Here is a 12,115-nt window from a genome sequence, read left to right as displayed (position 1 = left end):
ATTTAGAGAGTACACGGAATGTCAGTCATTTTGACAATTTAATTTGATCATAAGTATTTGTTATAAAGATGTTTAAAAAGTTACAGTACGCGTTTTCACTTGCTTCCTAATGTCAACAATTCTTAAAACTAAATAGGCAAAATAATTTTAAATTAAAAAAAAAAATCAATGCTTAAGAACTACTACCTGACATCATGTCAGCTGCTAACAGGTGGGTGTAGTTGGACACCAGGCGCAGGAAGGAGTCTTGCTTCTCACTATATAGCTTCTCATACTGTTAGATTTTTTAGCTTGTTGCCATATTACTTAAATTAAAAAAAAATAGAGCAGCATATATGGAATCCTCAGTAAGTACACAATTTCAAATCAATGCTAACTCTATTCAGGTCTGTTAGCACTAAGCCGGTAGAGAACAAATGCTGTAAGTGTTGATGATGGGGCCTGCAGGTTATAACAGGGGCGAGGTGGAACCCTTTTTTTTTTTTAAGCACATTGCACTCAGTCTGGCAACAGATTTGTTAAGCTGTGACTAAATACAGCCTATAAAACTAAGCAAAATAGCATATTGCTTTTCTATCAAGACAAAGAGGCATGTATTTCAAAGCTGACTGCTTTTAGCATTGCATATATTTTAAAAATTCAATTAAAAATCATCAGTATGATGGCAAGAATCATCTTGCTCTCAATTCTTTTTCTTGTTTTAGGCACTGTATCATTCAGGAACATTGTGTGATGCTTGCTTTTGTTTGAGGAAAAGTAAGGAGACCTGGTGGCTGGACAGAAATGGAGGAAGGAGAAAGCTGTAGGGAGTAAGGTCAGAGGGGGAGAAGAGGGCATCTTTCTTTCTTTTTTAAATTTTTATTATTTATTTATTTATTTTTGGCCACGTTGGGTCTTCGTTGCTGCATGCGGGCTTTCTCTACGTGCGGCGAGCGGGGGCTACTCTTCATTGCAGTGTGTGGGCTTCACATTGCAGTGGCTTCTCTTGTTGCGGAGCACGGGCTCTAGGCGCACGGGCTTCAGTAGTTGTGGCAAGTGGGCTCAGTAGTTCTGGTTCGCGGGCTCTAGAGCACAGGCTCAGTAGTTGTGGCGCACAGGCTTAGTTGCTCCGCAGCATATGGGACCTTCCTGGACCAGGGCTCGAACCTGTGTCCCCTGCACTGGCAGACGGATTCTTAACCACTGCACCACCAGGGAAGCCCCGTAGAGGGCATCTTAATGGCAGCGATTAGTTCGAGTTTCAAAATATTGTTTCTTTAGCTATCCAAATGGAGCCCTTAGGTAGTCGTCTGGATAGGTAAGCCTGGAGTCCAGGTGACAGATCCATGCTGGGGATAAAACCTGGGACTTGACAGCATATTAGATGGTGTTAAAAAGTCCTCAGACCGTGTGTAAAAGATGTATAAAAATAAATTGCCAAAAGCAGGTGGAGGGTGGGGAGAAAGGGGGGAGGGAAGGTGGGGAGAGAGGAGGGGAAGGGGAGGGGAGATGAAAGGGGAGAGGAGCAAGAAAAAAAAGTCATGAGACTGAATGAGATGATCTAAGACTATCTGACCAGACCTACTTTAACCTGATCTGACCTTTATCAAGATCCCAGGTGGTCAGAAGGTACATTACAGTCCGAGAAGCACTAACCTAGGTAGTGAGGACAGACAGAGAAGAGGTCCCAGGGCTGAGTCTCGGAGCACTCCCCTGTTCAGGGGTCACACAGAGAAGGAGAAATCAGCAAGAGAGTGACAACTGGCAGTCAGGCAGGTAAGAAGAGGTCTGGAAACAGTGAGCCAGGGATCTGGGGTACAAGCTCAACTTCCAACGTATTAGGCTGCCTTAAGAGGTCTTGCTGGGAGACAGTCGAATATATCACTATTTAGAGGAGCACTTCCCAACGTTTTCCACGCATAGAAAGTAGTATTTATGGCACTGGGATACAGGAAGGAGGCTGCTCACCACCAGGGACAACCAATCTAGGCCTGGGGTTGTCCCCAGCCCCACCCCAGAAGAAGGGGATGAGTTTCTGAGCATGTGTGAGTTGAGAAATCAGTTTCTGAGCACATGTGAGTTCATTAGAATATGAATTCTAATTCATATTCTGAATTAGAATATGGTGTGACAAGTGCCACAGAGGCGGCATTTACAGTGTGCTGTGGGAGACCATCTAATCTCGGTAACAACTAGAAGCACCCCAGGAGGGTGACTCCAGCTGCATTTTGAAAAAATACGTAGGTATTAGCTGGATGAAGGAAAACAGAGGGCCACCCAGGCAGAAACTAGTACTATGAAGGTCCAGAATCACAAACAACTGGCCCTGGGGAACCCTGGCTGAAGGAAAGGATCTGAAGCCTGGGTCAATCCCATCCCTGCCTTCCATGGCGGCCGCCATTCTTTGCACTATCTCTTCCCATTTTCTCTCCCCTTTACTACAACTCCCTGCGTCCCCCATATAGCTCTCCACCTCCCTTGGCTTTCCCTTGGTTTCCCTTCTGCACTCTGAGCTATACCCAGTGTCTGTAGGCCTCTTATACACATTCTTATATTTTGCCACATGAGAGATTAAAGAAAATAAAAATGATGTTATGGAAATTTTTGTATTTTATAATCATCTTTCTAAAGTGCTTATAACAGAGCTGTAAATGCAGGCATTTAATTTGGGTTTCTAATGCAGAAAAAAATGTAAGCTGCACTAAATGCCTTAGCAAAGGCATCCAATACTATTTAAGAATTCATACAATTTAGAAAATAAATATTGTAATATATAAAGCCCCTTTTACTCTCCAGAAGGAATTAAAATGGAATATAAAGCTAGCTTTGCATCTGCATACACTTAGGGTACCTCATATTTGCTGTCATGTGAAATGAAGTTAAAGGTGGCAGCTTCCTCTGATCCTGCAATTCACAGGTACCACCACTAGATGGGAGTACCGTACCAGTCTGCAGCCCCAACTAAGGTTTCCAAGCTGTGGTTAAGAACAGATAAATGGATAAAGCAGGAGTGATAAATGCATACGATGGAACCATAAGAAGCCATAAGAAAGAAGGAAATCCTGCCATTATGACATGGATGGACTATGAGGGCATTATGCAAGTGAAATAAGTCAGAGAGAGACAAATACTGTAGGATATGCTTACACGGGGAATCTAAAAAAGCTGAACTCACAGAAACAGAGTAGGACAGGTGTTACCAGGGGCTCAGGGGTGGGGAAATGGGGAGATGCTGGTCAAGGGTACAAACTTCCAGTTGGAAGATGAATAAGTTCTAGGGATATAACACACAGCACTGTCAACGGAGTTAACAATACTGTATGATATACTTGAGAGTGTTAAGAAAGTAGATCTTAATGTGCTCACCACAAACAAGAAATGGTAATTATGTGATGTGATGGAGGTGCTAGCTAACACTATGGTGGTGATCATACTGCAATATATAAGTGTATCAAATCAACGTTTTACACCTTAAACAATGTTATATGTCAATTATATCTCAATTAAGCTAGAAAATGACAGACACAGACACACACACACACACACACACACACACACACACACACAGTTGAAAGCCTCCGAATAATTATAAAGAGAGCATGCTGAGGTGCTAGGAGAAGTCTCTAGTGTGCCCTTGACTTAGATACAGTCGTTTTCCTCACTCAGCTGAAAGCTCTAACATTATACAGTTTCAAAGTGTCTCCTTCTTAGCCATATATTGCGTATTATTTACCCATACTAGACAATTATATTAAGAACCACTGGTTAAAATGAAAATATGCCTCATCATCTGTTTCATCAGATCCATATTTTTTAAAGTACTAGATGTATATCTAATTTTAACATTTCTGTTAATATATCCTACTTTTTCTTACCCAGTTAAACAGTGTACATTATCTGTTAAATGGGAAAAGTCCACGTGTCTCTTTATATAATTATTATTAAAGAGTATATCTAAAATCAACTTTCATGTAATCAAATATCTGATCAAAAATGTTTTTAAGTATTCTAAATTATTTCTTCAGAGGAATTTAACTAGCATATTAATATTATACATTACAGTTAAAGTTGTTTATAACTGGAATAAATACTGGAAGCTAAACTGACATAACACAGAATCCCAACTTTTGGATTCAGAAGGCCTGAGTACAGCCTGCCACTTCCTAGCTGTGTAAAATGAGAAATACAATAATTGAGGCAGGCAAAGCAGGATCAAAACCATAAAAAGAAAGAATGAACAAAAAGAAAGAAAGAAAGAGAGGGAGAGAGGGAGGGAGGAAGGAAGGAATCAGGAAAAGAATACCAAAAAACAAAGAAAAAGAAAAATCAGTTATATAAAAGCACTATATAAATTGTGAAGCAGAAAACAAATGTTAGGTATTAATAAACTCTTGGTGGACACATCCCCAGATCCATTTAAATTCTCAAATCTGCAAATTCTATTGCATCATCCCCATAAAAAAATGTGTTTTCTGTCTAGACAGAACTATCACTTTCAGTCCTCTTTACTTCTTTTTTCCCCCACAAAGAACATGTCTCTTCATGAGATTTACTGCATCAACGACAAAGAACCAGGAATGAGAAAGTTGCATTAATATCTGGTACTGGATGGTTTGCTAGACTCACTCACTAGCTGGGTGATTCACCCAGGCATCAGCTGGAACATGGATACCCAAGCATACATTTAACTATATAAAGCAGCTATCAGGGGCACCTGTCTACTAGCTGATGTCATAACATTAAACCCACCAGTGCCAAGAGTCTATGTGTTATAAGACCCAAAGGAGTGTTTGACTTGATAGAAAAAGCTTGCACATTAACTTTTTTTTTTTTTTTTTTTTTGCAAAAAGAATAGAATTTCATCAGAAGATGTTTCTCCAGTTACTCCAGATAAGTGGCCCCCAGTGCACAAGCCAGAGAAACTGGGTATGCTGGTCACAGTTTTCCCTGGCCTTTTTTTTTTTTTTTTTTTGACTGCTTTGGGTCTTCGTTGCTGCACGCGGGCTTTCTCTAGATGCGGCGCGCGGGGGCTACTCTTCGTTGCGGTGAGCAGGGTTCTCATTGCGGTGGCTTCTCTCGTTGCGGAGCACGGGCTCTAGGCACGTAGGTTTCAGCAGTTGTGGCTCGCTGGCTCTAGAGCACAGGTTCAGTAGTTGTGGCACATGGGCTTAGCTGCTCCGCGGCATGTGGGATCTTCCCGGACCAGGGATCAAACCCATGTCCCCTGCATTGGCAGGCGGATTCTTAACCACTGCGCCACCAGGGAAGTCCCTTTAAATGTTTTAACTGGAGGAAAATACATTCCTGGTATGACTCTCTAAACTACTTGTCCATTTTTCATAATAAAAAATGATAAACACATGACAATGATATCTCAAGAATTGCTGTAGAGAGTTGGTCTACAAATTGCCTTTTCAATAGTTCTTGTCCCACTATCACCACTGAACATGTTCCTGCTTTTTAGCCTGATAAACAGTAAAGTTCTTGAATGGAGAAAAGTCAAGTCAATCACTTTGGTGTCTCTGATACAATGCATGGTATGTAGTAGATGATCTATAAACATTTATCAGAGTAACTGAACTTGAACTAATTATGATGAATGCAAACAGAAACCAACAACATAGGGTTTGAAAAGATGAGACAACAGAAGAAATGTCAGAGATTTTAGGAAGCAAATACCTCATCCAAATACTTACTTCTCGTCCAAATACTTATCCTATAGGTAAAATCTCATTATAACAACCTCCACTGTATCTCCAGTATTTTTATCTTAAAAAAAATTAATATATTCTAAGAACAATATTCCTCATTTCCAGGACCAGGAGAGAATGCTAAGTCTTTGACAGTGAACAGGCAGCCAAATGGAAGTGCCTGTGAAGACAGTCAGAGGGAAGAAGGTGCAGCCCTCACACTGCTCCTCCATCTCCAGCCTTTCTGAGTGGTTCTTAGCTGCATTTAATTAGCCTTGAACACAGACATGGATAAATATTTTGAGAGTAGGCGGGGGGCTTAGAGGGTAATTATTATCAGACAGTGGGCAAAGACAACTCTAAGGGGGCCCGGCTGTAGCTGCAGTCAAGTCTCTCTTCTCTACAGAGAAAAACGCACATTGGAAAGAAGTCCATGACTCAGAGACTGTTGGTTGGACATGGGCCAGAGAAGACATTAGTTATATTAGGCTTTTCATTACAAAGAATATGTTGAAATCTGAGCAAAACATGCTGTTACTGTGGGTCATGAGCTCTCACACAGAAATAAATTTGCGCTGAATAATCATTCAACTATAATGAAAGATATAAGAAAGGGATTTTACTTGTATACAACATTCAAAAACTAGCTTCATCAACACCAGGACGCATGCCTGGTTCTGTTCTAAGCAAAGCAAAAAGAACTGTACAGTCAAAGCCTTCTTATAAAACTCTATTTAGCCAAGGTCTTAATAAGATCTTGGCTCTAAATATCTGGCAGTTCATCGAGAGGAAAATGGAAATATGCTCAGTGTCATGGGCCATGGAGTGGGACCCAATATTCTAGCCTCTGGCCGGAGGTCAAATCCCCAGAGGCCTCTTGTTGTTTTGACACTGCTTGAATAGTTTTTTCTATTCTTTTTGTCCTTACTGAACATACAACATTAAATAATTACTAACTTCCTTCATTTGAAAAGGTATGTTCAATGTAGAAAATCTGAAAACACAGTGAAGAAAAAGAAATTAAAAATAACCTCTAACATCTACTGCCCTACACTGCCCTTCGCACCCAGGAAAGAATTACCTTGTTAATGCTTTTACTTTAAATAAGAAAGGGGGTGAAAACGACAGGTCTTAACTCACCTGAAATTATTGCAGCCAAGGACTACTCCAACTATGTTCTTGCCAATGTCATGCACATCGCCTTTAACGGTAGCCAGCACAATGGTACCTTGGTAAGGGTCCTGGAGAGGAAGCCAAGCAGCTAAGCATCGCTGTGGTCACTTCAGAGCAGATCACCCAGTTCTCCAAAGCCAGACAGGTATCAGCACAGAAAGCAATTCAATACAACCAAGGCAACCTCAAAGATGGACCCGGGGGACTTCCCTGGTGGTCCAGTGGTTAGGACTCCAGGCTTCCAATGCAGGGGGTGTGGGTTTGATCTCTGGTTGGGGAACTAGGATCCCACATGCTGCGTGGCATGGCCAAAAAAAAAAAAAAAGGATGGACCCAGAAGCCAGGTCCCATGCTCTGTGAGAAGGCGGCTGTAAGCCCCAGCAGCTCGAAGGAAGCCCACCCAGCTGGTTAGCTCAGGGGGCTTCAACCAAGATCATGCATTCCATCACCTCAAAGGACAGTTTAAGTTCAAATACAAAACAGTCCCATCGCTGAAGATCATATCTTTAACCCCCAAAACCTGTCTGATAAACATTCACTGTTAGCAGTAAAGGGAGAGAGAGGGAGGAGCCGGTGAATCGCACGTGTCCGGTCAGAATGGGAAGGACCACAAAAGACCAGTGCAGGGGGGCTTCAACACTGTTGCTCCAGACTGTCAGCACTCCCTCCCTCGGAAAAAGGGAGGGAGGGAGGGAGGGAGGGAGGGAGGGAGGGAGAAAAGAGAAAAAGAAAAGAAAAAGGCACGCAAGGCAAATGGGATTTTTATAAACACTATGCAAGAGCCATTCACAAACTCAGATCAATTTTAGAATTCAGAATCCTAGGGGCCAAAGCTGCCTGAGCTTCACAGGGGGCTAAACAAGGTCAAAAGCTTAATGATTCACTGTGGTGGTACAGCCAACAAGAATGGATCTGAATCCAGAAGTGGTGACAAGAACATGACCAGCACACAGGAAATATTCAGTTAAGAGGTTAAGAGGTTATCCAAAACTAAACAGCACCTCAAGGGTAGGGACCAATCTTTTTTAGCTACAGTGTCGAGCACAGTACCTGGCACGTAGTAGGAGCTTTGTAAATAGTAGATGAATGAACAAACTGCTTTTGTCTTGAAATCATGGGCTTTGTTTGAAAAAATTATGTTCCTATTAAAAATTTCATGAAGCCACATTTATGGGAAAAATCCCAGGGTATTCTGATATCTGGTAAAAGAGCTGGATCATTCCTCCCTTTCATCTTCAATGACAAACACAGCCAAGCCTGATGGCTTAGGTCCCTACCCACACCCCAGTAAGAGTGTGCAGAGCCGATCCCCACAGGGCCCACAGGCCCGGACAAAATGACTCACCTTGTCTTCTATCGTGCCAGGAAGCACTTTGGTTTCTTCTCTCTCTTTTTCCATGAAGGGAATAAGGTGACCCACGGCTTTCTTCATGACCCGAGCTGACTTTATAACCTGGGGTAAATACACAGAGTCAGGCATCTTTACCAGAACACCTGGATGATTGCTACCGGCCACTTGTGAAATTTTAGCACAAATTATTATGCATGCTTTGTCCTCAGGTCAGCCACCCTGGAGTCCACTTATGACAGTGGGTGGGGTAAGGAAGGAGACCCCCGTGAGGAAAGTCAATGAATGAGGTAGAGCAGAAGGAAAACAAGGCTAGAAGCCAAATGTTGCAGTTTCTGTCCTCTGAACTTCTGCACGTTATTTTTTCTCTGCCTAGAAGGCCCTCCATCACATCTCCAAGTTCTATACATCCTTCAGGTGTCAAGCTTCTCCTCCAAGAGCCCCTTGTCAGCCTTTTCTTCTCAATCCCCACTGTTACAATTCACTTACAATTAAGGCTTATGCAAAAAAGGACCTTTTAAAGCTTACAGAATTGGAGAAGAATTTTGCAAACATATATTGGATAAGCGATTAATTTCCAAAATATAGAAAGAACTAACACAACTTCATAACAAAAAACCAAATATTCCGATTAAAAAGTGGGCAGAAGAACTAAAAAGACATTTTTCCAAAGAGGATATCAAAATGGCCAGTAGGCATATGAAAAGATGCTCAACACCACTAATCATCAGGGAAATGCTAATCAAAACCACACTGAGCTATCACCTCACACCTGTTAGAATGGCCATCATCAAGAAAAAACAGGTCCTGGTGAGGATGTGGTGAAGAGAGAACTCTTATGCACTGCTGGTGGGAATGTAAATTAGTCCAACTATATGGAAAACGATATGGAGGTTCTTTAAAAAATTAAAAATAGGTCTACCACACAATCCAGCAATTCCACTTCTGGGTATAAACCCAAAGGATATGAAAACAGGATTTTGATAAGATATTTGCACATCCATGTTTATCACAGCATTATTTATAGTAGCCAAGATATGGAAACAACCCAAACGCCCATCAACAGATGAATGGATAAAAAAGATGTGGTACATATATATACAATGGAATATTATTCAGCCATGATAAAAGAGAATATCCTGCCATGTGCAAAAAACACAGATGGACCTTGAGTACATTACACTAAGCAAGATAAATCAGATAGAGATAGATAAGTACTGTATGATATCACTTACATGCGGAACTTGAAAAAGGCAAACAGGAAAGAAAAAACAAAATAAAACAGAGAGTAAAATGGTGGTTACCAAAGGATAGGGGATGGGAAGATAAGACTGATGGTATTTAATGGTACAAACTTGTAACAAGTAAATAAGCCATAGAGATCTAACACACAGTATAATGAATATAGACAATAATATTGTACAATAATGATACAGTGTGATAAAAATTGCTTCAATGGCAATCATATTACAATCTGTAAATGTATCACTGTGCACTTAACATAACATGTCAAATTCATTAAATAGACAAAAAAGAACAGGGCCTTTTATAAAATTCATCAGCGTATGCTAAAATTCATGAGTAGAAGTAGGATGAGAAACAGGATATTTGCATAGTCTCAAAGTTTCTCCCCACAAGTAAATTTACAGTGGAGAAACACAGCAGGCACCATTAACCAAATGATCAAAGTTAACCTCACCAGTAATGAGACACAGCAACATGATGGGCCTCCTGATATGATCCACTGAGAAGGGCACAGCATTATACTGTGTTATTCTTGCCAAAAATGAGAAAACATCAGACAAATTCAAACTGAGGGACAGGCTACCGTTATCAAACTGTACTATACTCTTCAAAAGTCAAGGTCACAAGGAAAGACTCATGAACTGTTAGAAAAGGCAGGATAAAAGCAATGTGGGGTTGTGGAACACAAAGAGAACAGCAGCGAAAACACTGGTGAAATCTGAATAAGGTCTTTCGTTAACAGTATTATACCAATGCTAACTTCCTGGTTCTGATAACTGTACTATGATCAAGTGAAAATGTTAACATTACGGGAAGAAGTTGAGTGAGGGAGACATGGACACTTTAAACTACATCTGCAACTTGTCTGTAAGTCTAAAGTTAACTCAAAAATAAAAAGTTAAAATAATAAGTCAACATGATGAAAAATAAAGACTGAGGAACTGCCCCAGACAGGGGGAGACTAAGACAGGACAACTGAACGCCCCTTATTTTGGGTGTGATTATGGTTTCACAGGTGCAGACATGTTACAGCTTATCAAACTGCATCCTTTAAATACGTGCAGTTTATTGTATATTAATTATAAAACAATAAAGCTATATGAAAAGATGAATGCTATGAAGGAAATGGGGGAAGTGGGCAATGAATAATTAAATGTAGAAAGAGTTTTTAAAAAATCAACTATAATTAAAAAAAAAAGTTAAATAAGAAAAAAAAAAAGAACAGGGACTTATTTTTTGTATGCCTCACAGACCAGAAGGCTCAACATGATTTATTAACTGATGTGGTCAGTAGCTGCTGTAAGTCAAAATAAGAGTAAGAGTACTGGTTTTACTTGAAATATATCATTTAATGTATATCACTATTTAAAATGGTAATGACCTTTTCAAAATATTCATCCTTAAGGATGAGCACTGGCTGGTCAAATCAAATCTTAATATGATAATTTTACATTAATCTTGGGTTTTATTTTTTTTAATTTATTTTTATACAGCACGTTCTCATTAGTTATCCATTTTATACATATTAGTGTATACATGTCAATCCCAATCTCCCAATTCATCCCACCACCACCACCACCCCCCCGCCACTTCCCCCCTTGGTGTCCATACGTTTATTCTCTACATCTGTGTCTCTATTTCTGCCTTGCAAACCGGTTCATCTGTGCCATTTTTCTAGGTTCCACATATATGCGTTAATATACGGTATTTGTTTTTCTCTATCTGACTTAATGCACTCTGTATAACTTGGGTTTTATTTCAATTTGGGGGTGGAGGAGAGACATGTGTTAGGGTAAGAAGTGATACAGAAGCCCAGAACATGAAGACTAGAATGCTGGGAATATCCAGATGACCTCTAACCTCCACACCAGCCTAGATGGACTTTTCCAGACTACTCCTAAAATGAATTTAGAGAAAGAATGACCAGAATCACATCTCAATGCCCCTGAGCTCTTGTCAAAATTAAAACCTGAGAAATATACCCAAACTTACCCAAACTTAAAAGATAAAGGCTTTTTCTTTCAATTGTGAAAATTTCCCCCCATCATTTGCCAACCTGAGGTAGAAACATTTTTCCAGCTCCAAAAAGATCACCAACAATTTTCATGCCATTCATCAGTGGCCCTTCAATGATATTCAGAGGTCGGGGATATTTCTCCTGGTTTAATCTGGCTTCCTCAGTATCCTCAATAATGTACTTTTCAATGCCCTACACGCACACAAAAAAAATAGGAAAAATATCACAGAAAAAATTGGCTTAAGTTCAAATAGCCAACAAAGAATAAATCATGGAAATACTTAAGATTATGAGTTTTGGAATCAGACTGTTCAAACCCTGGCTCCTATCATTAATTTAGACAATTCATTAAACCTCAATTTCCTCAATTAATATATCACGCTGTACCAACCTCATGTGGTTATTCTGAGGATTAAATGAGATAACCCGTGTAAAGTGCTTAGCTGGCTTTATCAATATAAAGTAAATATTGAGTAAAAGTGAAAAATTAGTGACAGAAGGAGTACTAATAAGTTCAAATTCATAATAAAATACACTTTTTTTTTCCTAGTGGTTTAACAGGTTATATATTAACAAATATCTCCTGTGAAAACAGTATGTTTTCTCACTGTAATGTTACAGGGCTGGGTGGGGGGAGGAATAACAATGGGCAGGACACTTAGA

The 12,115-nt window shown here is 40.1% G+C and overlaps 1 protein-coding gene across 6 annotated transcripts in view; it reads right to left on the bottom strand.

The window, feature by feature from the left end:
* The window catches only part of MTR (5-methyltetrahydrofolate-homocysteine methyltransferase), a 117,743-nt gene that overhangs the window by 31,292 nt on the left and 74,336 nt on the right, over positions 1 to 12,115 (bottom strand). For all 6 annotated transcript variants that reach the window (XM_032608645.1, XM_032608641.1, XM_032608642.1 and 3 more), the window contains 3 exons: positions 11,492 to 11,644; positions 8,188 to 8,295; positions 6,810 to 6,910 (listed from right to left, as the gene is read on the bottom strand). In XM_032608645.1, the coding sequence (XP_032464536.1) occupies positions 6,810 to 6,910; positions 8,188 to 8,295; positions 11,492 to 11,644 (362 nt within the window). The remainder of the gene's footprint in view (positions 1 to 6,809; positions 6,911 to 8,187; positions 8,296 to 11,491; positions 11,645 to 12,115) is intronic.

The sequence above is a fragment of the Phocoena sinus genome, chromosome 16, assembly GCF_008692025.1.
Source record: "Phocoena sinus isolate mPhoSin1 chromosome 16, mPhoSin1.pri, whole genome shotgun sequence".
In the NCBI taxonomy this organism is placed as follows: domain Eukaryota; kingdom Metazoa; phylum Chordata; class Mammalia; order Artiodactyla; family Phocoenidae; genus Phocoena; species Phocoena sinus.
Note: the sequence above shows the minus strand (reverse complement) of the source record. Positions and strands in the feature narration are given on the sequence as shown.